Genomic DNA, 26,284 nt, shown 5'->3' on the forward strand with positions numbered 1-26,284 from the left:
AAAGATTTTGAGGTCTAGGAATCTCCTTTGCAAGTCATAACTTCAAACCCTAGCCCCTAAAATCCTCCTACCCCTTCCTAGAGAGCCTTTCACCTTACTTCCCAACCAAGCAAGCCACATATTTGAGCCTCTCTTGTGAATAGACTTTTGGGATCACCTTTCATCCTATCATTGATATATTCATTATAGTGATCCTTATTATACCGACTCTCCTCCCACAATGAAAGTCCGTAATAGCAAGGAGCCTTAGCTGAAGCGACATTGGGCTATCACTCCATTGTTGCCCCCTTACCTAGTAGTTGCTCTATAGGATCCCCTCCTAGGAACCCTAATAGTTTGAGCAGTAACAGGGGGCACGCATAGGGGACCTAGAAACCAGGGTGATGGCCATAATGATAAGAGGTAGAGCTCATGTTTGGCTTTTGCCCACATGCTAAATTTTATTGTCCCGGCCATCTTTTGCATTTTGTGGTATGATTTCCTTTTGAATGTGGCCATGATATGCTTTTACTTCTACCTTTTTTAGCTACATCAACCTTCAAGGCATCGTTCCAAGCCTGAACCAGACATGCGAACAAGGGGAGGGGGAGTACCAGAGCCTTGTGGACCCAGAGGGGGAGATGATGAAAAAGGGCATGTAATGTGCGGAGGGGAGTGAAAAATGTGGAACGGGAAAACGAGACCGCACTACCCAAATTGGGGTTTCCCAAGTAGTGCCCAACCTAAAGTTGTAAGCCAGGAGGGGAGATCCCACAGGACTAGGGTTGAGGATTAGCCCCCCATTTAAGGTGAGGGAACAAGACTACAGTCGAAACCAGTGTTGCACTAATCGTGATATTATCGTATAATGGCGATAATTTCAAAGAAAAGATCAAATCACGCGTAGTAATCGGAATTATTTTTTAAGCCCGGTTTTTTCGATAATTATCGCGGGAGGCTCGGGCAGCGCGTGTTTAAAGGGAAAAACGCGATTTTTTTTTATTTCATTTGGACAGCAGAGGGCGCGGTGGGGTTTGGAGACTTGGAGTGTTGGAGGCTTGGAGATTTTGCCATTTTGGAGCTAAATCAACTACCTGGAGGAGAAAATCGAAGAGTGAGCTAAGGAGGAGACAGATTATCTCCATAAAAACGGTATGGGCACCAATGTTTTTTGTTTTCATTGTTTTGTAACTTTGTTTTTGTTTTTTTTCAATGTTTTTGGTTGGGTTTGGAATGGGGTTTTTGACATTTGTCCAATGTATTGTTTTTTTAGTTTTTTTGGTTGGGTTTGGAATGGGGTTTCTTAAATTGTATGTAATTTTTTTTAGTTTTTGTACAATGTAAATAGAAAAATATTAAATTGTAAGTTTGTAACTTTTAAATACTAAATTGTAATCCTTATTTTCCCATAGGTTCACCGAAACACCATTCAAGTTTTCAACTTCAAAGTTCAAAATCAAACATGCCAAGGAAATTGGACCCTTTCTGGGAATTTGGTGAACCTAATGCTCCAAATGATAGACTAAACTTGACTTGCAAGTTGTGTAGGCACCATATGTCCGGGGGGGTGTACAGATTGAAGTATCACCTTGCAAAAATCCCTGGATTTGATGTAGGGCCTTGCAAAAATACAAATCCTGAACTCATCCAAAGAGCCATGAAAGCATTGGAAACTTTAGACCACAATAGAGAGGCCAAAGAAGAAATGAAGAGGCAACCAAAAAATTCAGCTGGACAAGCAAGTGCCACTAGTTCTACTGCAGCATCAACCAATCCGGTAGCTGCCTCATCATTTTTTGTTCCTCGAACCACACCTGATTCACAGCCATCTATCAGTTCAATGCTAAAAAAAACTGAGAAAGAACAAGCTGACAAGTTGCTGGCAAAATTTCTCTTTTGGAGTGATATTCCTTTCAGCATTGTAAGGAATAATCCATTTTTCCAACCTGCTCTTGATGCTATTGCAACTGTTGGCCCAGGGTATAAAATCCCTTCTTATCATGACATGAGAGGCCAAATTCTTCAAAAATGAAAAGCTTGACTGCACCAAAAGATTGGAGGATTTTAGGGCATCATGGGAACAAACAGGATGCACTGTGATGTCAGATGGTTGCACTGACCAAAAGGGGAGAACCCTTATAAACTTCTTGGTTAGTTGTCCCAAGGGGACTATGTTTATCCAATCTGTTGATGCATCTGCACAAATAAAAGATACAAGAACTTTATGTGATTTGCTAGATGTGTTTATTTTGGAGGTGGGTGCAGAAAATGTTGTCCAAGTCATAACAGACAATGCTGCAAATTATGTTGCCGGTAGGATGCTTATGAACAGGCATCCTACTTTATTTTGGACACCTTGTGCTGCACACTGTATTGATTTGATGTTGGAGGACATACGGAAAATTCCCTTTGTCAAAGATGTTGTTGAGTCATCCAAAAGCATTACAAAATTTATATATAACCATACATCTGTGCTTAGCTTAATGAGAAGATTCACCAACAACAAAGAGTTAGTGCGCCCCGCCATTACACGGTTTGCCACCAATGTCATATCTCTTCAATCCCTCTTGAATTCTATGTGGGATGTGAAGAGAATGTTTCTTTCAGAGGAGTTGCGTGCTTTGCCAATGAGCCACAAACCAGAGGGAGAGGCCGTATGCAGACTAGTTTCATACTAGGAAAATTTCTGGGCGGGAGTGCAGGAGGTGTGCTCCGTTACTGAACCTTTGGTAAAGGTTCTTCGGTTAGTTGATGGTGAGAAGCCCGCAATGGGCTATTTGTATGAGGCCATGGACAGGGTCAAAGAAGCCATTCGGGCCTACTATGATGATAAGGGAGATGAGGGGTTTCAGAGACAACTCCTCCTATGGGGAGTGATTGATGAGCGATGGAACAACACACTCCATCGTCCCATTCATGCTACTGGGATTTTCCTGAACCCCGCATTTTCTTACGCATGTGGGTTTGTATTTGATGCTGAGATCATGGATGGATTCTTATCCTGTATCCAGAAGATGGTGCGATCTCCAACAGAACGTATAGAGATCTCTAAAGAAATTGAGACATATAGGATCGCAAGTGGCACATTTGGCTTTGACATGGATGTGACTGATAGGACGATTAAAATGCCAAGTATTTTTTGGTTTGTAACTTTGTTTCAAATTTCATTGTCTCTTCAAATTCCATTTTTTTTCTTATGTTTATTTAAAATTTTATTTGTAATTTTGTTGTAGATGCATGGTGGAGAATGTATGGTGCCAGGGTACCCCTTCTGCAAAAGCTTGCCATTCGAATCCTCAGCCAAACATGTAGCTCCTCAGGATGTGAGCACAACTAGAGTGTATTTGAAAAAATACACAACAAGAAACGCAACAGGTTAACACTTAAAAATTTAAAATATTGCAAATTTCCAAATAAATTTTTGAATTCATTAAACAATATTTTTTTTATAATTATTAATTATTATTTCATGATCTTTGTACAGGTTGGAGTCCCAGCGACTTAATGACATGGTCTACGTCTACTACAATCTTCGATTGTGGGTGAGGCAACTTGAGAGGACACCTGATATGGAGGCCATCTCATTGGATGGGATTGACACCACTGCTGCATGGAGGGTTGAGACCGAGAAGCCTCTCATGGAGTCTGCTGATGATTGGTTAGTGCAGGATGTAGTGGAGGGGGGGGAGGAGGAGGAGGAGACCGAGGAACAGGAGGAGGAGATGACACCACCTGCCCGGGCTACCCCTGCCACTAGTAGAGAACGTGGTCTACCTCCTATAGCTCCTACTCCTAGTTCTTCAGCTTCTAGAGCACAGTAGACTCCACTGCCAACTCCCCTAGCACCAGCATCTACATCTAGAGGGAAAGGGAAACCTATGGCATTTTCTCGCAAGAGGGGCAGAGGAAATCAATAGTATTAGACTTTAGTTATTTTGTTCATTTCATTGTATATGACATTATGACTCATGAGATACATTATTATATTTTATTGTTGATATTTTGAGGTTGAGTTGGGACTCAGGAATCAAGACTTACTATTCAGGACATGATTCACTGTTATGTGTGATTTTAGCACTAGAAATGATATTAAACATCTTATATATTAGTTCTTTTATCATATTTATGTATCAATGTATTTATTTTATGTTGTTGATGGTTTAGATATTAAAAAAATTGAAAAAAAAAATGAATATTTTTGTACCAAACGATTTTTTCCAGATTATTACCGATTTTTTCCCGATTATTACGATTTTTTCCTCGCGCCGATATTATCCCGATAACGATTAGTGCAACATTGGTCGAAACCCTTCCTCCTTCCAAGTCACCCAATAATCCATACCCAAGTGTGCCCAAAAAAAACAAGCATAAGCACCTAATTGCACAATGAAAGACATACATTTAGGATTGGATAGCCTAACTTCAAACATGCACTCTCAACACATGGGAGAGGAGACATATGACTAGCCCAAGGAGCGGAGATCAACTAGCACAATATCGGCTATACTGGTGGCTGTCCGGATCTGCTCGCTGTCAGCTGAAGACAAATCTAGGAGAAAAATTCTTCGATGGAATCACCCACTGGTGGTGGGTAACAACGCCTACGAGGTTGGATAGGCTATTTGTCCTCCCTTGGGGAATTAGTCCATATGGGACATTACAATTGGCTGCTCTATAACACTCTGCCTAACAATGACCTTGTGCCCTCCCATTATATATTTCTTGAACCCACTAAGAAAGGTTCCTAGCTCATGCAAGTACTCCAACAAATATCATAGCCACACGCCTTCCTCAACCTCCTCCATGCGTCATCCTTAATTCCCTTTAATGTGAAGAAGACAAAGTCAAGTCACTCTATCTAAAATTATCTCAAGCTCATGCACCCTCCATGTGGTGTTGAGTTGACTGAATATAAATAAAAGTCTTTCTCAAGACTGACCGCCAGAAAACATAACTCCCTCATTCAAGGCCACCCTATTTAAAATTATAATTTTCCTTCTAATAATTTTTCAATTTAATCCAAAGAGGGATCAAGAAAGGCACCTGAATTTGCCAAGAATAGCTGATGAGTCACTCACCATGAAATAGAACTAGGACATCGAGCTAAATATCAAGCAACTGCTAAATTACCCAACAAGGCGCCTAGTGTTTCTCTCATGACATGAAGCCTATGTTAGCTCAAGAATCATTGACACATCATCCACATGGTGCCTTGACCTTCACCAGTTGCCACATGTCATCCTGCATGACAAACCACACCTGCTAAAAATAAACATGCTAAAAAGCACCCCGCCCCCCAAAAAAAAAAATAGGAAAAGACAGTGTAGAGAACTGCTAAGAGAACATTGCCAAATATAGCACATCTAAAAATAGACACTGCTAAAAATAGCGACTTCTGGCATTTTAATGAACTCAGGTTCATTGAATTCGATTTTCTGCAAGGAATCCAAACATGTGCTCGGAATTGTCATGCGAGCCCACCTTAACTACTAAAAATAGCAGTGTCTCGCATGTCACCCAAAACAAGATTTATCAGCATCATGAACTCACAAGTTTCCCAAATATGTAATCATCTCTGACTTCTGGACCTCCAAATACTGTCGCCTAAAAAGTAGGACAACTGCTAAAAATAGCAATTTTGCCCAAAACTGATGACTATGCCTCTGAAATGCCTCTGACTCTGAAATGAACTCAAATCACTGAAAACCTGTATATGATCTCTATGAGAGCCGTCTCTGACCTGTGTGAAAACTAATTCTGAATACAACCTGATGAAAGCTAGCTGGCTCTTAACCCTCTAGTTCTAATAGGTAAACTGTAAATCTAAGGATTAAGAAGGCCCAAACAGGGGTCTTTGTCTGAGACTTGAGTCACTATGGATAGAAAACTAAGATGAAATAGGGGTAAATTACCAAATTCCAACGTAGATGTCTTTGGGGAGAGGGTCAAATACACTAAGTGGAATCCACATGACCTGGCAAACTCATCTAAAACAACTAGGATATGGCCAGGAAATGGAAATGGGGCAGCCTCTCTTCTCAGTTAGTTGGGGTTGAGATTGTTGCAAAGGAGCCAAGTAACTAATTCATTTGGTTGCTCAAAATTATGTTAGTGAGCCCTATGGTGCTAATTTCAGGATGCCTGAATTTGGGGTTCTAGATTCCTTGGGTCAAGAGTCGGTGGCATGGGATATAAGAATAGGAGTGCGGGCATTTCTTGAGCCAAAGGGTGCTAAGGCCTGAATGTTTCGAGTCCCGAAGCCCTTTGCACAGGGAGCTTCTTCTAGATGCTCTAGAAGAATTGAAGACACGGGAAGAGGAGGGGCAGATCCGCAGCCATATCTCAGCTATGGAGCATGGTGTTCCACTTTCTCAACTTGATGCTGGGTATTCTAATTGAGGGTTAAATATCAATTCTATTGAGAAAATAATTGGACCTGGAATTGACTCTCCTAGCTGTGATTTTTCGGGTGAACTATCGCAACTGATAGCAGAAGCACATGCTTTCCCATCTGCCTCTGAAACAGATCATGAAGTATTGTGCCCTATTAGTTCCACTGATCTCAGTGTCAAAGGACCCAGTTCTGGCCAGATCTTAGAGCCTCCTATTATCAGGAAGTCAGATTCAAAAGCATTGGGAGGTAGGTATCCTGAAGCAAGGGTGCTTCTGTTTCTAAATTTTTCCATAAGGACTGTACATTATCTTTGTTTCAAGCTAGCCTAACCCCCTCTTCTCCTAGCTCTTGGACTCAAGTTGCCAACAGAAGAGGAAAAACTACATAACTCTGCTATCCTTTTTGTTGGCTGTCCGGTATAGATACTGGCTTATACTTTTCTGTGATCTTGCTATGGTAGGCTTTGAGAGTGATTGGGATTCCTTTCATAAGATGCTCTAAAATGTACCCTGTTATTTTGGGCTTGTTTTTGGTTATAATGGCGAAACTATGTAGATGGATTAACACCATATATTTAATTCAGGTTGTTTTTGTTTTATTTTGAATGTGCCCCATCTTGGCCAGATATGAGAACTGTCAGATATGTATGAGCAATCTGTGCTTTTGTTGTAACGCCTCAGTGCATCTTTTGTTCTTATTGAATATGAAAGAGCTGAAAGGATTTTTTCCTTGGAATAAAAAAAAATATGCACTGGCAAACAATCCTAAGTTAGATCAAATACTGATTCTAAAGTAGATGACCAAAAAATTAAATGAAGCCCCAAAAAATAAAAATAAAATAAGAAGTTAAAACTTGAACAAATGCCTTACTTGTAATCTTCATTCTTGATAAACTCTACGACAATCTCCTTCTCTGGTTGAATTTGAAGCATCTTCATCATAAGGCACATAAATGGTGTAGCTTTTCTGTTCCCTCCATAAGTGCCTCCAAAGTGGTCAAGCTCCATGGCTTTGTCTACCAATGTTTCAGCTGTAAGTCCAAAACATTGTTCCTTCCAATATGAATTCTGGTAGATCTTTGACCGTAGGATCTTCTCCACCAAATTCTGAGGGTTCGTTCCATGAACACTCTTAGCCGCTGGATCTGTTCTGTTTGCCATTCGTGTCCTATATAGCCATCAAACACCTTGCCAATTTCACAAGGCCTAGAATGGCATTACAAGCACAAAGATACCTAAACACCATCAAAATATCCACTGATTAAAACCTTTTCTGGCATAAAATAGTGCCCTTAAATTAAATGCAGACAGACACCATAATTTATTTTCATGGAGGGCAAGATCTTACAACTTAAATGCAAATCCTAAAAATCATACAGGTACTTCATATTTCAAGTACTTCTCAACATAATGAAGTCAGATGTTCATATCACAATCCCAAGAATACATTACAAACAAACGGTATTAGTTTGTGGCTGGTGAAATGAGAAGTTACCTAGAAACAATACACCAATAAGAAGTTTACACACAATAGAAGCTGTTTACAGTACTGATTCACACTCCAAAAGTAACACATGCAAACATTTAAATTGCAATTTTTAGGAGCAAAACTGCAAGAAATTATCTTGCCAATAGGAAAATTATTCCATCTGGATAATTCAAACATTTCTAAATAGGGATAGATAAACATGCTGGATGCATCCAGCTTTGACTTTCATGGGGCAGGTAATATGCGTGTAATGTATAAAGTGACCACTAAAATTAACTTTCAAGTTCCTGATATGAGCACCCAGGTGTATTTCCTCCTGCCCAGCTAAAATTTCCTCCAAGACCTTTTGCTAAAAATATGAGAATATATAATGTAAGAGCTCCCTTACCCTTAATTTCATTTATATAGCTAAATATACAAATCAGCTGCTATAACATTTTTGAAACAAGTGTTGCAAAAAAAAGGTACCAAGGAAGTGTTTCCTGGTGCTTTTCGCCTAAACCTAAAAAAACAAGTGAACCCACCTTTTTAGTGTGACTTTATGAGATCATTAAAGTCATGAAACGTTTTAGTCACTTTATGAGGTCTAAAAGTACATTGTCCTTTATAATATTAAAGTGACTTTATGAGGCAAAAATTACATGGTACAACAAGTTACTAATGTGACTAGAGGAGGTCATTAATGAAAGGGGGTGTTAGACAAAAGTAATACTGAGAGGGGGGGTGAATCAATGTTACGGAAATCACTATTGATAATATCGGCGATATTCGAAAATATCGCAATATTTTCGGCAAAACGATATATCGCCGAGAAAATATCGCAATATTTTTTGTTTTGAAAATATCGCGATATTTTCAAAATATCGGTAAAATATCGCGATATTTTGAAAATATCGGCTATGTTTAAAATTTGAAAAATTTATTTTTTATTCTTGCCGATATTTTCGCCGATATTGCCGAGAAGATGTTTTCTGGACCCTCGCCGATATTTTGTCGATACCAATATTTTCAACACTGACGGAGATATAAAAATTATTTCTACAAATATAACTTCTTCAAAAATTTACTTCAGAAAGATATAACAAGATCATGCACATGAAAAACACAAACAATCATCACATGTAGACACTTAGATTTTAGGTGGAAAACCCCCCTCCAGGACAAAAAACCATCGAATTGTTTGTTGCTTCTTATTATCTATTGCTTCAAAATATTCTCATTTACATTACATCAACTAGCACCCACTAGCAATGGAGCACCCACCCCTTGACTGAAATGAGAAATGTTGGCCACAACTGTGAGACCCAGAGTTCACAATTGACAATTTTGAATGATATTAAAGCTCTAAAAGCAGTTGCTGAAACCCTAAATTGGGAATTTAACACGGTATAATTAATACTTTTAGAATATACTACTCTGCAATATATATACATAATTTACGAATGTTACTATCGAGTACCGACCTGGGGTTCTATGGTTGAAGATGTCTCTGCTCTGTCGTGGCTCTCGTTCCTGCTCCCGTTACCAAAATGTCCAAAACCTCCCTGCCAAACTGAGCACAACTTCAGTACTAAGCTCCAAAGTACTTCAAATTCGAGGTACTCTAGCCCCCGGGCCCAAAATTTCAAGAACAATTGAGCACAGACTCACTTCTATCAGTGACATGGAATTTCCTCCTCTCTATAATTCCTCCTCCCTGTCATGGCCTTCTTCACTCCCTTATATCTTTAATTCCACCGTCTCCCAACGTTCTTGTTGTCCGCCTCCTTCCTCCATCGCTCCCTATTTATCTTCGTTGTCATCCTCCTATTACCTTCTCGGCCTTTCTTTCTTTTGGATGGAGGCGGCTCTTAATTTAAATGAATCATTTGAAATGGTTTATTTACTTTTAGATCTTATTAGTGTTTAATTAAATTTTAGTTTCTAAAATTGTTTTATTCATATATTTAAATAAATTACTTTATTTAACATTTAATTAAATTCTATTATTTACTTTAATTAATTATAAATTAATTAAATTTTAATTTATATCTTCATTATATATATATATATATATATATTTGATTTAAAAGATTAGTCATATATATAGTTCTATCAAGATGGTACACATATCAATATCTCACTTGGTATAATTATTATATTCTGATGAGTTTAGGAATTTATTTCTATAATTGTTGATTTGGGGTAGCATCGAATGTGCTCTAGCCATGAAAATTGGTGGAGAGGCTAAGGCACATGAGATCTCCAATACCCAAAAAGGGTTTGGGCAGATTCTAAACAATTTGGGAGATATTAAAATAATTAATATTTTTAATGGAGTCCCTAAGTCTAAACTTCAGGAAAATAAAATATTAATGTGAATTAATATAAAACTGTGGTAGAATAGTCCAAAAGACATGGATCAAGTCGAGTCTAATCTTAGCTGTTGATTAAGGATTTAATCTCAGTCGTTGATTTGTCAACGAGAAAAGTATAAGAGGAGGCTTGAGGGTCACTTGGAGAACATACCGAGTTGATCAAGATTTCGATTTTCTGAGGCAGGGTTTGCTGAGGAAGTCGAAAGAGTGATCAGAGTTGCAGCTGAGGGGCAGTGAATACAGAAGCAGAGAGGCGGAGATAGTACCAGGAGGATCAGCACAGGGGCCGGGAGAGAGGGACGCAGAGCCAGCCAGAAGTTCACGCAGAGCCAGGCAAGGATCACGCAGAGGCAGCCAGGAGCTGCGCAGTGCCTCGAAGAGCCAGCGTGGGTGACACAGAGGCTCTAAGGGCTAACGCAGTGCCTCCAAAGGCTGACGCAGGGCGAGCTAGGGTGACGTTGGGCAAACACTCAGCTAGAAAGGGCTGACACAGTGCCTAGAGGCTGACGCTGGGGTTTTCGTGAGGCATATTGGAGCTGGGAGTTATTGGAGTGTTTATCCAGGGTTTCAGCTGGAACATCTGTCTCCGACTGAGAGGTACTACTGCTAAGATTATTCTTTGTTGGGTGAGCCAGTTTTGGCACCCAGATTGTATTCAGAAACTTGAGGTTTTAGTTTGTTAGTATTAACCTTATTCCAAGGGGTATTTTAAATTAGATTAGATTGTTTCATTGATTTTTACTTTTAACTGATTTCCTTATATTGAATTAATAAAGGCCTTCCTTTTCTAAACCTTATAAGTAATAAGATTAATAACTAATAACATAATTAATTCTAATAAGAATTTTAGTAAATTATTATTGATAAATTATTGAATATAATTAATGATAAGAGGTAATCCAATTTTATCTAATGACCCTTAAGGTTAAATGATAATCAAGAAGTTATTAGAAAAGTATATGGTATACCAATAATATTAGGTTAATGAATATACTATTATTAATAAACATGTATGTTAATTAGGGCATTTACCTTAGGTAAACTACATTCTAGGAATATTAATTTAACTAAAATACTATTTATTGTTTTTTAATATTATTAGAACTATAAATTATTAAGAAAATATAGATTAGTGGTTAGTACTTATTAATTTAATTTCGAATGGGCCTTTACAATTAAAAAATTTTAAATTAAAATGATTTTTTGGTTTAAACTTTTACCTATTATAACTTGATTCTAAAAACAATAGTAATTTATTACCATTTAGAGTTAAATAATTTGGGAATATTAATATAATTTATTAATGACCATTATAGGTAGTTTACCATTATGAATTTACCATAATTTATTAACTATTATATCTTTACCATTGGATCCTTAGGTATAAACAATTTTTAAATACCAATTACCATTGTAACTAAATTCTAAAGATTAATAGTATTTTAATACTATTTATTTGGAATTAATTAATTTAAGAATAATAATAAATATAGATTTTTAATAAATATAATGACCATTATATTTAAACATTATATTTATTATATTCAATTAACTAATAATAGTAGGTTTCGGTTAATAATAAAATTATTAGTTTGACTAAGTCAAAATTAGCCGTTGCAATATAACCGTTGGGATCTCTGCACACTCTATTTAATCAAGCTTAGCCAGATCAGTCCTTCAACTTGTCCTGACGATGAACCACACTGGTTGGTTCGAAACGCGTCGACAAAAGATTGATTATGTGATTTTGCCGAAGATTTTCTAAACAATAATAAAACCCTCAGATAGTTGCACCAGTTTTCCTGCATTGGGTTTTTCGGGGGACATTGGTCCAAAAACAACGGTGTCACTTGTGTGCTTGTTTTGTTTCCTCCAGTTGATGATATGTATTGTGTTGAGCATGTACTTGTATTTATTTTCAGTATTTACATGGTAAATAAGTTGTTAATTAATCAGAACAAGTAGGCAGAAATAAATCAGAAAAGTACATGAAGGGTTTCTAATAGTTAGACTTAGAAATTCCAACATGGTATCGGAGCGTGGTTGCAAATCACAGGAGAACTAAGGACATCAACCGAGCAGAGCAGCAACAGCATAAAACAGTTGTCCCGAGTGACAGAAGCTACTCCTAATAGAGAAGCAGCAAGGAAGGGGTGACGCAGTGCTTGCATCATCAAGTTTGAACCGGGAAGAGGATCAACACAATGGCAGAGGGGAGCAGACTTGACCTACGCAGTGGCCGGTCATCCACGCAAAGCCTAGAAGCTCTAAACTTCAGTTTGTTGGGGCTTAGGAGGCTGTGTGTAAGTTGCAGAGTGAAGTTGGTGGGGTATTGTAGTTAGAACAGTACCTAACAAGGGAAGACCAAGGAGGAGGGAGTTGCTACCGAGGATTTCTGGCCAAGAAATCCATATCAGTCGTGCAGCTGCACTAAGGATCGAAGTGGGGGCATCTCGACATTGGCAAAGGAGTTTCCAGGAGGGAAATCAAGGCTCAGAGGGAGTCACACAGAGAACTTCCAGAAAGGAAGTAGAGGAGCAGCGAGATGGCAGTGAACGGGGTAAGAGACCAGGACAGACTGGACGGAGCCTCAAACTTCTTAGTCTGGAAGGCCAGAATCTTGTCTGTTCTAGACAAGAATCGTGTCAAGCACTTCGCCTTGAGGACAATAGCGATTCCAATTGACCCGCCTAATAACGATAAGTACGAGGATGCAATGGCGAGGGCTAAGAGTATCATCCTTGACGGGGTTAAGGACCATATAGTACCACATATTGCCTAGAAGAATACGGCAAATGAGATGTGGGAGGCCCTAAAGAAATTGTATCAGCATACTTCCGTGCAGAGGAAGATGCTACTAGAAAATCAGCGGCGGTCATACCAGATGCAGAACAGTGAACAGATCGACACCTTCCTCAGTGGATTGAAGAAGATCCGGGATCAGCTGACTTCCATAGGGGCCATGCCGGATCAAGAATTGATGGTGAGAACAACCCTGAACGCAGTCTCTGAAGATTGGGATGTGTTTGTCCAGAGCATACTGGGCAGGGCGACCCTTCCAGATTGGGAGGAAATGTGGGCGTCTCTTCGCCAAGAAGAGATCAGAAGGTTGACCAAGGCAAGAAGCAACAGCAAGGGGATCAAAATCAAGAAGGAAGAGGAGGTGGATGCTGCCCTAGCATCTGAGGGAAAGCAAGAGAAACGGAAGAAGGACCTCTCCAAGGTCAAATGCTTCAACTGTGGGGAACTGGGTCACTATGCAAGCCAGTGTCCGAGGAAGAAGAGCAAAGGAGAGGCTTCCAAGACCAAGGCTGCGCCAGCAAGGGCGGAGAAGGAAGTGGAGACAGATGATGATTGTGCCATGAGTGCTCACACGCCACTTGAGTGGAAGTGGGGAGACATCGAGCTGTAGTCAGACGGACTACAGGCGATGAGGGGCAGGATCCTCGAGGTACCTAGCCTCTTGGATTATACCTTGCTACAGGAGCCCCGAAGAGGAGTAGTAGTACTGGTGGATGTCAGTAGAGACGGATGCGAATGGAGCGACAGAGGGAGCTACAGTGCAAGATTCCTAGGACAGCGTGAGGCAGCGGTGGACAGCATGAGGCAGCGGTGCGAGATGCATGGAGTTGTTGCAGCAGCGCAGAGGTCAGAGAGGGAGCACTGACTGGTGCGAGATGCATGGAGTTGTTGCAGCAGCGCAGAGGTCAGAGAGGGAGCACTAGTCAGTGACAGAGGGAGCTTCAGCATCAAGAGCGTTTCTAGCCTGACAGAGATGTCAGAGTTGGGAGATCAGTTACTTACTTCTCAATAACTGAGTTGCAATGCAGCAGTTAGCAGTGGTAGTGCTATGGGCAGCACGATGCAGCATGATGAGAGGGGTTGCAGTGCAGATGCAGCAGCGGTAGTGGCAGGGCCATGGGCAGTGACACGGATGCAGAGGGAGTTGCAGTACGGATGCAACAGTGGCAGTGGCAAGGCCATGGGTAGCAGTACAGGATGCAATAGTGCAGAGGATGTTGGGCAGCAGGCCTAGCATCAGCACAAGGACCGATGTCGGATGATCAGAGTGATGCTCAGTGAGGAGTATTACTAGAGCACAGTCCTCGCTAAGAGGGAGTGTTGATTTGGGGTAGCATTGGATGTGCTCTAGCCACGAAAATTGGTGGAGAGGCTAAGGCACATGAGATCTCCAATACCCAGAAAGGGTTTGGGCAGATTCTAAACAGTTTGGGAGATATTAAAATAATTAATATTTTTAATGGAATCCCTAAGTCTAAACTTCGGGAAAATAAAATATTAATGTGAATTAATATAAAACTGTGTTAGAATGGTCCAAAAGACATGGATCAAGCCAAATCTAATCTTAGTCGTTGATTAAGGACTTAATCTCGACCGTTGATTTGTCAATGAGAAAAGTATAAGAGGAGGCTTGAGGGTCACTTGGAGAACATACCGGGTTGATCAAGGTTTCGATTTTCTGGGGCAGGGTTTGTTGACGAAGTCAAAAGAGTGATCAGAGTTGCAACTGAGAGGCAATGAATACAGAAGCAGAGAGGCAGAGATAGTACCAGGAGGATCAACGCAGAAGCCGGGAGAGAGGGACGCAAAGCCAGCCAGAAGTTCACGCAGAGCCAGCCAGGAGCTGCACAGTGCCTCGGAGAGCCAACGTGGGTGACGCAGTGCCTCCAGAGGTTGACGCAAGGCGAGCTAGGGTGACACTGGGCAGACGCTGGGCCAGAAAGGGCTAACGCAGTCCCTAGAGGCTGACGTTGGGGTTTTCGTGGGGCAGATTGGAGCTGGGAGCTGTCGGAGTGTTTATTCGGGGTTTCAGCCGGAACATCTGTCTCCAACTGAGAGGTACTACTGCCGAGATTATTCTTTGTTGGGTGAGCCAGTTTTGGCACCAAGATTGTATTCAGAAACTACATAATAATAAAACCCTCAGATAGCTGCACCAGTTTTCCCGCATTGGGTTTTTCCAAGGACATTGGTCCAAAAACAACGATGTCACTTGTGTGCTTGTTTCGTTTCCTACAGTTGATGATCTGTAATGTGTTGAGCATGTACTTGTATTTATTTTCAATATTTACATGGTAAATAACTTGTTAATTAATCAGAACAAGTAGGCAGAAATAAATCAGAAAAGTACATTAAGGGTTTCTAACAGTTAGACTTAGAAATTCCAACAATAATCAATTCATTTACCTAAACTTAAACTTTTTCAATATTAGCCATTAAGTATAGTAGTGCAATAAATGTGGTTCATAGTTCATACATATGTAGCTATCATATTGGTGTCCCATATGTATGCTAATATTCACATTTTGTTTATAATTGTACGCGGGTCATTACAACAACCAACTTGGTGCACCCACTCCTACAATAGACAATCAACATGCACTTAGCTTGAAGCCCCCACTCCAAGTACAAGCAATTCTGCTACTAGAAAATATGATTCGGAACTGAAAATAATGTTGCATAAACAAAACATGCAACAAATAAGCACACTCATGCAGCCACAATTCCACACTCCAAATGAGAGAACAAATCTCTCCACACACTCTCCAAACTGATCTTCAATCTTTGCACACAACTCTAAAACATTATCGAAGAATAATCTCTGAAACACACTACAATTCTAAAGCTATGAACTTACTGCAAAACTCACTGGTTGTGCACTTGCAACTCATGCACATTCACTCACTCACACTGCTAGAGAACCAAACTCATGAGCAACCTTTCTCCACATATTTGTAATATCTGAGATCAATTAATTCTTCAAGTGATGGAGCTCACCCAAATCCTGTTCACATGCGTTAGATTTCATTGAGTTGTACTTTTTGACCAAATCAAGCCACTCATTCCACTGGCCTTTTGATAATTTCAACTTTAATCACCTTCTGGAGGCCCCACAACTTGTCCCGACCTTTTTCATTTTACCCTTACCCTTTTCTTGCATGGACTCCAAAGAGAGAGGAACATAGTGGAAGGGGTTGGATGCACTAGTACAAGGGATAGATGAAGAGCCCTCAAAAACAAAATGGGGGTTAGAAGCCATCATTTGTTGTATACTCCTCTTCCTCCCAATTTCAGCCTCTATTTCTTTTTGCCTAGCTTTTTCTTGCTCAAACTTCTCAAAGCTATTTAACAACTCCTTCCTAATCTCCCCAATTTGTGTTGATAGTGCTTCACATGGAGTAATTTGGCCTCCAATACCAGCGAAGTGTTGTTTCAGCCTATTAATGCCCCAAGACCCTCCTTAATTTTTCTATGACAAAATTTGCAATGCATTTGATTATCAATCATTTCAGCATATGCCCAAGCTGCATCTTTCACTCTAGGAGCCATTTTTTGACTTGGAAAGGCTCTTTTCAATTTCAAGATTTGCACAAAGAAAAAAACAAGCAAAAACAGATTTTAGAAGTGAAAAAAAAAATATCTCTAGGCACAAACCACCTCCACAATGTTGCTCCAACAAACCAACTCCTCAATGTTGCTCCAATGGCTGCCTAAGAAGCTCCTCACCACTGCTCCAATGCTTGCCCAAGACTCCACACTGCTACCCCAAAAACAAACTCCAATACTCTTCACAAACTCCTCACAAATTCTCACACAAATGCAATGAGATAGCTGTGAGGAAATGAGAGGGGATTGGGTAGCTTTTATAGGGTTGGGAGAGATAAATGGACCTCAAAAACACCCTAAAGCAAATTAGAATTGACTATGGGGTCCAATTTTCCCCCCAAAATTACTCGTTGGCCATGTGTGTGCGTGGTTGGCCGAGCCGGCTGGTTTGCTACTAAGCCGGTAACAAACTGACCAGCCAGGTCGTTTCCTCCACCGAGCCGACCCGGCCAGGCCTTGGCTCGATCTGGCTCGGCCAATTTTTAAAACATTGAATAGAAGTAAGCTGAAGACTGAGAGGGAGTTGTCATAGATAAGTATCTTGTATCTCCTTTATTCTTTTTTCATTACTGACATTGGATTGATTATGGCTTGTAAACCCTAGGTAGGGTTTGGAAGAGGATCTTAGGCATATGGATCGCGTCCTAGATCTGATTTGTTGATGATGTAAATAAGCAAATTGATGATGATAACATAAACTCTCTAATGATGTGGATTTCTTGATGATTTCTTCATGATATGGATTCCTTGTTATGAACTCCTTGCTAATGACGTGATACTCTTAATAATGATGTGGACTCGTTAATGATGATGATATGGACTCATTAAGGATAATGATGTGGACTCGTTAATGATGATGACATAGACTCGTTGATAAAGATGATGTGGATTCGTTGATAAAGATGATGTGGACTCGTTGATGATATTAAATCCTTGCTTGTGGACTCGTTAATGACGATGATATGGACTCGTTGATGATGATGATGTGAATTCGTTGATAAAGATGATGTGGACTCGTTGATGATATAAACTCCTTGTTGATGATAATGATGTGGACTTGTTAATAATGATGATGTGGATTTGTTGATAAAGATGATGTGGACTCATTGATGATATAAACTCCTTAATGATGATAATGATGTGGACTCATTGATGATATAAACTCCTTAATGATGATAATGATGTGGACTCATTAATGATGATGATATGGACTCGTTGATGATGTAGACTCCTTGATGATGATGATGATGATATGGACTCCTTGATGACTTGGACTCTGTGAACTCTTTATTGATGATGAGAACTCCTTAATGATGATGTGAACTCTTTGATGATGATGTGGATCCTTTGATGACATGGACTCCTTGATGATGTAAACTCTTTGATGATGGTATGGACTCCTTGATGATGTGGACTCCTTAATGATGTGAACTCTTTGATGATGGTATGGACTCCTTGATGATGTGATGAGATTGACTCGATCTGAGAAGGCTAAGATCAAGAGGGAGTTGACACACTCTCAAAAGATAAGTATTATCTTGATTGTTTCATTATGAGTCTCTTGGCTTGCTTGGTTGTTCTTGTTCTTCCATAGCCTCCTAGTGAGGATTGCAAGTACATAATGGAGACTGCCAAGGTGTCGCAATCATTGGAAATGATGAAAGAACAATATGACAAGAAGAATCGCAATAGGCTTTGTACTCAAAGGGTGCAGACAAGATCAGCCTGATTGAAGCATGTTTCCTTGGAGAGGACTTTTGTGTAAGAAGGAGTTGCTTTTGTAAAAAGCATGAGCCTAGTGATATCATTGGCACTATGGAGTCTAGATTGCAAGTCCATCGACATCTCCCTGATGAATGATTTGAAGTAGCTGCAAGACTTTGATGTTGACTTGATCTATCTACTAATGTTTGTTTCTGTGAGAAGCCATTATTTATTTGTTGGATTTGTTTATGGTCTGCTAGATTCTACTATGGTTGTTGATGCATGCTTTTGTGAGAAGCCATTTATTATCTATTGGATTTGATTATGGTTTGTTGGATTTTACTATGGTCGTTGATGTTTGCTTCTGTGAAAAGTCATTTATTATCTAGATTCGATTATGGTCTGTTGGATTCTACTATGGTTGTTGATGCCTACTTCTATGAGAAGCCATTTATTATCTGTTGGATTCAATTATGGTCTGCTGGATTCTACTATGGTTGCTAATGCCTGCTTCTGTGAAAATTCATTTATTACATGGATTCGATTATGGTTTGTTGGATTCTACTATGGTTGATGATGGCCGCTTATGTGAGAAGCCATTTATTATTTGTTGAATTTGACTATGATTCTGAGAAGCCACTTATTATCCGCTAAATTCAACTATGGATATTAATATTCGCTTCTGTGAGAAGCCACTTATTGTCTGTTGGACTCTACTGTAGTTGTTGATGATTGCTTTTGTGAGAAGCCCTTTTTGAAGTCTATTATTGTCTGTTGATAGTTGTTGATGTTTGCTTCTGAGAGAGGCCTTGGCTGAAGTTGAATGAACAGTTGAATGTTGTTGTGTTTGATAAAGAACTGAGATCCACCATGGCTACATTTCTGATGTTGAGTTGGTTACCGATGTTTATGAAGAAACTAAAATGGCTAAGAATCCTTTTGGAAAGGGAGCATTGACTACATAGAATCCTAAATCTTCCTTAGGAATGTTGTTGTGTTTGATAAAGAACTAAGATCCACCATGGCTACATTTCTGATGTTGAGTTGGTTACCGATGTTTATGAAGAAACTAAAATGGCTAAGAATCCTTTTGGAAAGGGAGCATTGACTACATAGAATCCTAAATCTTCCTTAGGCTACGGTTGTGATACCAATGGATTGGTCGAGAAGAATGACACTCCCATCGGTTGTGTGTTGTGAGACCTTGTGGTCCAAGAGGTGCATTAATGATTCATCCCATAGGTTGTGTGTTGTGAGACCTTCTAATCCGGGAGATGTATGATTTGATGATTCCTCCCGCACGTTGTGTGCTGTGAGACCTTGTGGTCCGGGAGATGCATTGATTTGACAAGCTGTGAGACCTTATGGTCCAGGAGTTGCATTGATTTGATAATTCCTCCTTTAGGTTGTGTGTTGTGAGACCTTGTGGTCGGGGAGATGCATTGATATGAGTTGCATGTTATGCATCTTTCTTTATGATGAGACTAACGATCTCTCCCTTAGGCTATCAGCTATGAGACCTATAATTGATCGGGGAGATTGATCCTAACAAAGACAGAGATTTGTATTTGTGATCTCTTTCTTAGGTTGTGGGTTGTGAGACATATGATTGGTCAGGAAGATTGATCTTGAGAGAGAGAGAATGAAAAGTACATCCCTGGCTAAGAGAGAGTGTTGGAAATTATGGTAGCCATGGTCGATATTTTCATCGATTTCTCCCTCCTATATTCATACACCCAAATATGTGGACATCCCTCATCATTACCACCCTTGAGCCCATGCCATTTGGCCTTGAGACCCTTGTCTCCCGATCCACCCCATCACTATTCGCATGACACCAACCACTTGAAGGATATACCTTGGACTTGTCCTCCCCTTTAGGGGCAGGGAACACCTAATAGGGTGGTTTATTAACTACCCCTACCAAGGGAGGTAACACCATTACATGCTTGAAGCCCCAATTCTAGAAGGGAAGCCCACTATGAAGTGTCCATTTTTGCCCTTGATTAACAAGCATATTCACTCAATTGCACTAATGAATTATTGTATCTAAAGGTGAGGAGACACATTGGATCTTATACAAGGTTACAGGATTGGCAGGTGGTTTCACTTTGGGTTTGGCCTCCCTATACAGGATCCAAGCCCACCAAAGGATCATATTGACACATGTAGGGAAGTGTTGAGAGCCATGGGTTTCCATTATGTGACAGAGAGTTATCTCATGCCATGGGCAGCCTCAGCACCTTTAGCAACTTGTTCATTGCCCTGCATTATATGCGAGATAATGCACTTGGGCCAATAGTGCACCCAGTCGGCTTAACATTGTATATAGGGTTTGGCAACTAATACAGGGCCCAGAGGAGGTTTGTCTTGTCCTTGAGACATGGGAGGGAAAGCACCATCTTTCGTGACCTCATTTGAAGCAGTCTACAAGCTTATTTTACACCAAGAAGCTCATGAGACCACTACTTGTGCCCTAGAGCCAGTTTGGAGCACCACGTGATGTTTTACTTGGAGATCAAGGAGCCACCCCCTTGACCATCATTCATGGAGCCCTCTTCTTCATCATGGCACTTGAGGACTCGATAAGGCCTTCCAATGGCCCTCGTACACCATTGCTACATCATTTCGACTTCATTTGGATGGATTATCTTACACTTTCTGAGCTATTCAGTGGGCTTGTCGCCAAAGTGATGTTATTTTGCACATTAAAATATATTTAGGGGCATATTAGGCTAATTTGAACTCCTAGAGGCTCATATAAATAAAGTGAGACCTCATTTGTATCAAACATCATCATCACTTCTTGGATCTCTCTCTTGAGAATTTCGCACTTTTTCCTTAGATGGTCTATTGGAGCTCTTTTGATGCATATCGATATTTTTGGGAGCTAAAATTTTGTTCTCTCTTGGAGCCGCTATCTTGATCTTGAATTGGATACATCTCTTGCTATAAGTGCTTTATGTTGAAAAAATTTCATGTAATAATGTCTCGTGTGGAAATCTTGCAACTAGCTAGTTCTTCTCTTGCCCTAATTATTGAATATCGTTGAAAAGATTGTTAGATTGCAAATTTGTGCATGTTACTCATTGAATGGCAAGTAGATGAATGTTCCTAGTGGAATAGAACTTGTTTTCCTTCCATGAAAGTCCATTGACCTTGGGTGGGTAAATGCTAAAGAGTGATAGCTAGGGCATCATAATTTAGCCTCTTTGAAGATGAATTTTAGCCAGATATCAAATCACATAGACTCCATAGCCCAAGGGTAAGGCACTAATCCAAGAAAACTTGGTGATCACCCTCTTTTTCTTCTCTTTTTCTCCTCTTTTTAATTTTCGGCCCTAACCCTAGATGGCTAGCTAGGGCTTGATGTGAATTGCATTGGAGGGGTGACTTTGGAAAACCGTTTGGATAGGCTACTATGCTAGCTTCTCCCCTAGTTATCCTCCAATTTTGAGGCAATTCCCACGGTCAATTTGTGAAGAATCTCAAGCCCTAGTCACATTTCTAAAAATCATCTTGAATGTCTTGGTTGGTGGTCTTCTTGAGGGTTTTGCACATAGTATTCAGTGGAATAAATCATTCAAAACCCTTTCCCTACACCACCTTGACCTAGTGAGCTCCTTGGAGGGTCTCCTCCCACATCTATTCATAAACCCTAGGTCTCAGGTGGTCCCATTTCTAGGTTTCTCAAGTATAGAGAAAGCCTATTCAAAGGTATTAAAGCATCATATAAAGCTTCTTGAGAAGTCCTAATCATCTTTGGAGCCTTGACCTTAAGTATCCTTATCGTTGTTGAATATCATCAACCTTAGGTCTAGGTCTCCTCAAAGGTCTTTCTTGAAGAGCCATTAGATTCTTTTGAAGCATTAAACCTTCATTTTGAGCTTCTACTTTGAATTGGCCTTGGAAATCACATCATTCTTTATCATTGATCCTATCATTATTAGTGATTTCCTTCACACTAGGACTCCTCGCATCGATGAAAGTCCGTAAAGAGTAGGGTGCATAATTGATGTGACTTTGGAAAACCATTTGGATAGGCTACTACATTGGTGTCTCCCGTAGTTATCCTCCAGTTTTGAGGCAATTCCCACGGTCAATTTGTGAGAAATCTTAAGCCCTAGTCACATTTCTAAAAATCATCTTGAACATCTTGGTTGGTGGTCTTCTTGAGGGTTTTGCACATAGTATTCAGTGGAATAAATCATTCAAAACCCTTTCCCTACACCACCTTGACCTAGTGAGCTCCTTGGAGGGTCTCCTCCCACGTCTATTCATAAACCCTAAGTCTTGTGTGGTCCCATTTCTAGGTTTCTCAAGAATAGCGAAATCTTATTCAAAGGTATTAAAGCATCATACAAAGCTTCTTAAGAAGTCCTAAATTCTAATCATCTTTGGAGCCTTGACCTCAAGTATCCTTATCATTGTTGAATATCATCAACCTTAGGTCTAGGTCTCCTCAAAGGTCTTTCTTGAAGAGCCATTAGATTCTTTTGAAGCATTAAGCCTTCATTTTGAGCCTCTCCTTTGAATTAGCCTTGGAAATCACATCATTCTTCGTCATTGATCCTATCATTATTAGTGATTTCCTTCATACTAGGACTCCTCCCATCAGTGAAAGTCCGTAAAGAGTAGGGGACACTGACTGAGGTGACAATGGGTCTTTGTCCCATTGTTGTCACTTGGTCTAGTAGTTGTCCCTTAGGTACCCCTACTAGATTGTGTGGCAACATGTCCTACTATTACAAAATCCGGCTACAGGAAGGGCTCGGCTACAAAAAAGATATGCCTTGCAATGATATATCAGACTTCTGCCCTCCTTTGTTTAGGGTCGAAGCTACAGGAAGGACTTGGGGCTGCAGAAGAAAGACTTCTAGCGTGGCTATATCAAAAATTACTCCACAAACTTATATTCAGATTTCCGAGAAATTCATCCTTTGCACTTCAAAGCCACGGAGTAAGTCACACGAGACCCTACTTCAGTCCTTTGCTGGCCTCAGGTCATTACGTCTGCTTCAAAAATAGGTACAGAGAGAATGCGTATGATTCTGGCTTTTGGTTTATTCACAAATAATCATTTTGATATGCCTCTCAACACTTCGCTGGCCTCTGGGATGAATTCAGTTTACTTGCAACAGATTCCAGCAACAGCAAATCACAGAGAGTTCAATTAGGTCTTTGTCTTCAATTCTAGAATTCGATCTCCTCGGAAAATATTACTCCTTGTTGCGCCCAAACAGAAACAAGAAAGAAAAGGATTGATCAACTAGGGTGGGAGCTTTCACCACCGAAATTGAGAGGGTAGAAGGGATCTTAAAACCCTCAGAGCTAATGCTCAAGAAAACAAATGAATTGATCCATGAGATGATGCCTCATTGATCTCAGCCCTCTTCTATTTATAGATTTTCCATGGGCTCCAATAATGTGAGGAGTTGTGGGTGCAACCCCTAATTTAGCCCCAGCCAACCCAATTTTTGCCAAATATTGCCTAAACATAGAAAAAATTTGAGTTTTACTCCTTTAAATTAGGGAGTTTTGGATAGGCTATTACATCCTCCATAAGCCCTCAATTTGGAGAGGGACATTATAGCAATGAGACTCCATTGTAACTCGAAAGCTAAAGAGACTAAAATATGACTAAAATGAAATAAAGGTACAATTAGAGAATGTATAAAATCGCATAAGTGACCAAAAATGAGAAAGGCAGAGTATGAATGCTATTGGACTGTGTAACTCCAGAGAAGCAAAAGGGGAGCTGAATATGAGGCCAATGAGGTCAGCATCTCCCGTATTTGATGGCCAATGGCGAGGGAGGCAAGCAAGGCAATCTACTACAGATGGGCATATCTGGTACCCTATAGGGGTTATTTTGATATAGATGTAGACATTTTTATTGGGATGTTTTTGTATCTTTTTTGCCACGGTATGGATTTGGGCAGATCCATCTTGTATGCATTCCTGAAGTGCATACATAAAATGTAATTTTGTTTATCTTGATAAATAAAGTTACAGTTTTTTTTCCTCTGGAAAAAAATATGTGTGTGTGAATATGTTAGAACGAAGAATTATATGTCTCAGTAAGAACTCGAGACAGTCCACATAGGAAATTCCAGAAGCGTTTCTTCTCTTGTATATAATTCTAGTTAGGACAAGCTACTAACTGTATTATATGATGAAAATTAAAGATATGGTCAAATTGGCCCAATATATCATAAAAGAAAGAAAGTTCGAGCCACGGCCGAAGGCCAACATAATTCTTAACTATAAAAGATAAAGACATTTAAATGTAACTGTGTAAAGACTCTAGAAATTAACAGAGTGCTTTACAGTTTAACTGTGAAAGGTTTAGTATAGTAAAACTAGAGAATATATGGGGAAATAGTAGCTAACTGCGAAAGGAACTCATGAATGGGCAAAAAAAATTATTATATAACAAATATCTGAGAATTACTCTAAAACATGCAAATACTGAAAGTTAACAGGAGCGTATATTGGTAATTCTAAAAATCAGCGGACAGAAAAATAAACCACGGTTTATGCAACAGTCCTTTTTGAATTATCAAACAAAGACTTAGCATACAACATAGTCTTTAAGAAAACTAGTTGCAAACAGAATGGTCGAATAGACCAATGTGAAAAATTTAAACTGTAAACAGAATGGTCGAATAGACCTATGTGACAAATGTAAACAATAATAGTATCCGTTGACCGTATCCATTGACCGAAGGCTTCCAGGCATGGTCATATTAAATAAAAATACAAAGGCACAATTTGCCTTTAATATTAAATTTCCCTTTAGGGAATTGTTCTGCATAGTTGCCATGGTAACTAAATTAAAAAAGATTCCTGATGTCTCGGTTTTCGACGAGGGAATCAACATGTACATAAGAAGCGACCAGGAGTTCAGGGCACCAGACCTGTAAGGGAAGAGCCGAAAACTCGTTAAGGAACTGGAAAGAGTTCTGCAACGAATATAAAGAAAGAACTTTCGAAATGCGTCCAAGTACCTGTAAATTACAAACCAATACTAGAAATATAAGTTGCGGTGTATCGATAGAAGAACATTAACAACGAAGAAACAAGAAAAATATTTGGTATTTACTTTACCTGGGTTTTTATTTGGTATTTAATTTACCTGAGGTAAAAACCCAGGTCCGAGGACTCGTAAACTGTACCTGCGACAGAATACAAATTCTGTCAAAAACGATTACAACTGAAATACCCAAATTAACAAGTTCAGGAAATAGAACCTCTGTATAAGGGAAAATAGCCACGACCCAGTATTATAACCGCGGCCAGCGCGTTTAAGCTCAATGCTATGGTAAGTTGATTAAATCATATTCAGAAGGTGGCTAATTAGGGCGCATCAAAACATATGGGTCTCGAATAATTTAAAAAACACAGCACATTTCAAATTATACCTTAGACCTTAATTTAACATGTAAGAGGAAGATTTGTAACCATGTAACATAGTTAGTTGTAGGGGGGTGGGGTTTTGAAACCCCATGAAGTACATAGTAATACTTTTGGTAGTAATACTTTTACGAAAACAAGCTAAGGTTCAAACATTACACTAAAACATCATAGAGTTGTTTATTTTAATATAAAGATTTTGCATTTTACATAAAAGTATGTGTGTGAGACATAATAAATGAGGTGAAGAATGTACTGCATTAAAAGACCCCGTATCAAACCTTTGAAAAAGGATTAAGGGTAGATGTAAAGTGTTTGTAATAAGATGATAGCAGGGGTAAAACTAAAAAAGAATAGGGCATGTTTTTAAGGTTTATTATAGATTGAATGGCTGGCTCCTGCAAGAAGTATTGGCTGGAATTCAATTCTAAAGTGTTATTGATGTAACAGAAGCTTACAACACACTCATAGAGCAAGAATGAAGATAAACAAAATTATAAATCCTTTTGGGACATTCTGATATGATTAAATTAGGAAT

The 26,284-nt window shown here is 39.5% G+C and overlaps 1 protein-coding gene across 4 annotated transcripts in view; it reads right to left on the minus strand.

The window, feature by feature from the left end:
* LOC149147425 (uncharacterized) overlaps window positions 1–25,692 on the minus strand; it is a 241,367-nt gene extending 215,675 nt beyond the window's left edge. The window contains exons 1-4 of one of the 4 annotated variants that reach the window (XM_089439854.1): window positions 25,584–25,692; window positions 25,441–25,508; window positions 25,251–25,340; window positions 7,244–7,607 (exon numbers count right to left, since the gene is read on the minus strand). In XM_089439854.1, the coding sequence (XP_089295980.1) occupies window positions 7,244–7,533 (290 nt within the window). In that variant the 5' untranslated portion in view covers window positions 7,534–7,607; window positions 25,251–25,340; window positions 25,441–25,508; window positions 25,584–25,692. Of the gene's footprint in view, window positions 1–7,243; window positions 7,608–25,250; window positions 25,341–25,440 lie in introns of all 4 variants that reach the window. The other 3 variants (XM_089439856.1, XM_089439855.1, XM_089439853.1) reach the window with 3 other exon arrangements.
* Between the last annotated feature and the right edge of the window lie 592 nt (window positions 25,693–26,284).

This window comes from Pinus tabuliformis, chromosome 9, assembly GCF_031772625.1.
Source record: "Pinus tabuliformis cultivar Carrire ecotype Pingquan chromosome 9, CPIR1, whole genome shotgun sequence".
Taxonomy (NCBI): domain Eukaryota; kingdom Viridiplantae; phylum Streptophyta; class Pinopsida; order Pinales; family Pinaceae; genus Pinus; species Pinus tabuliformis.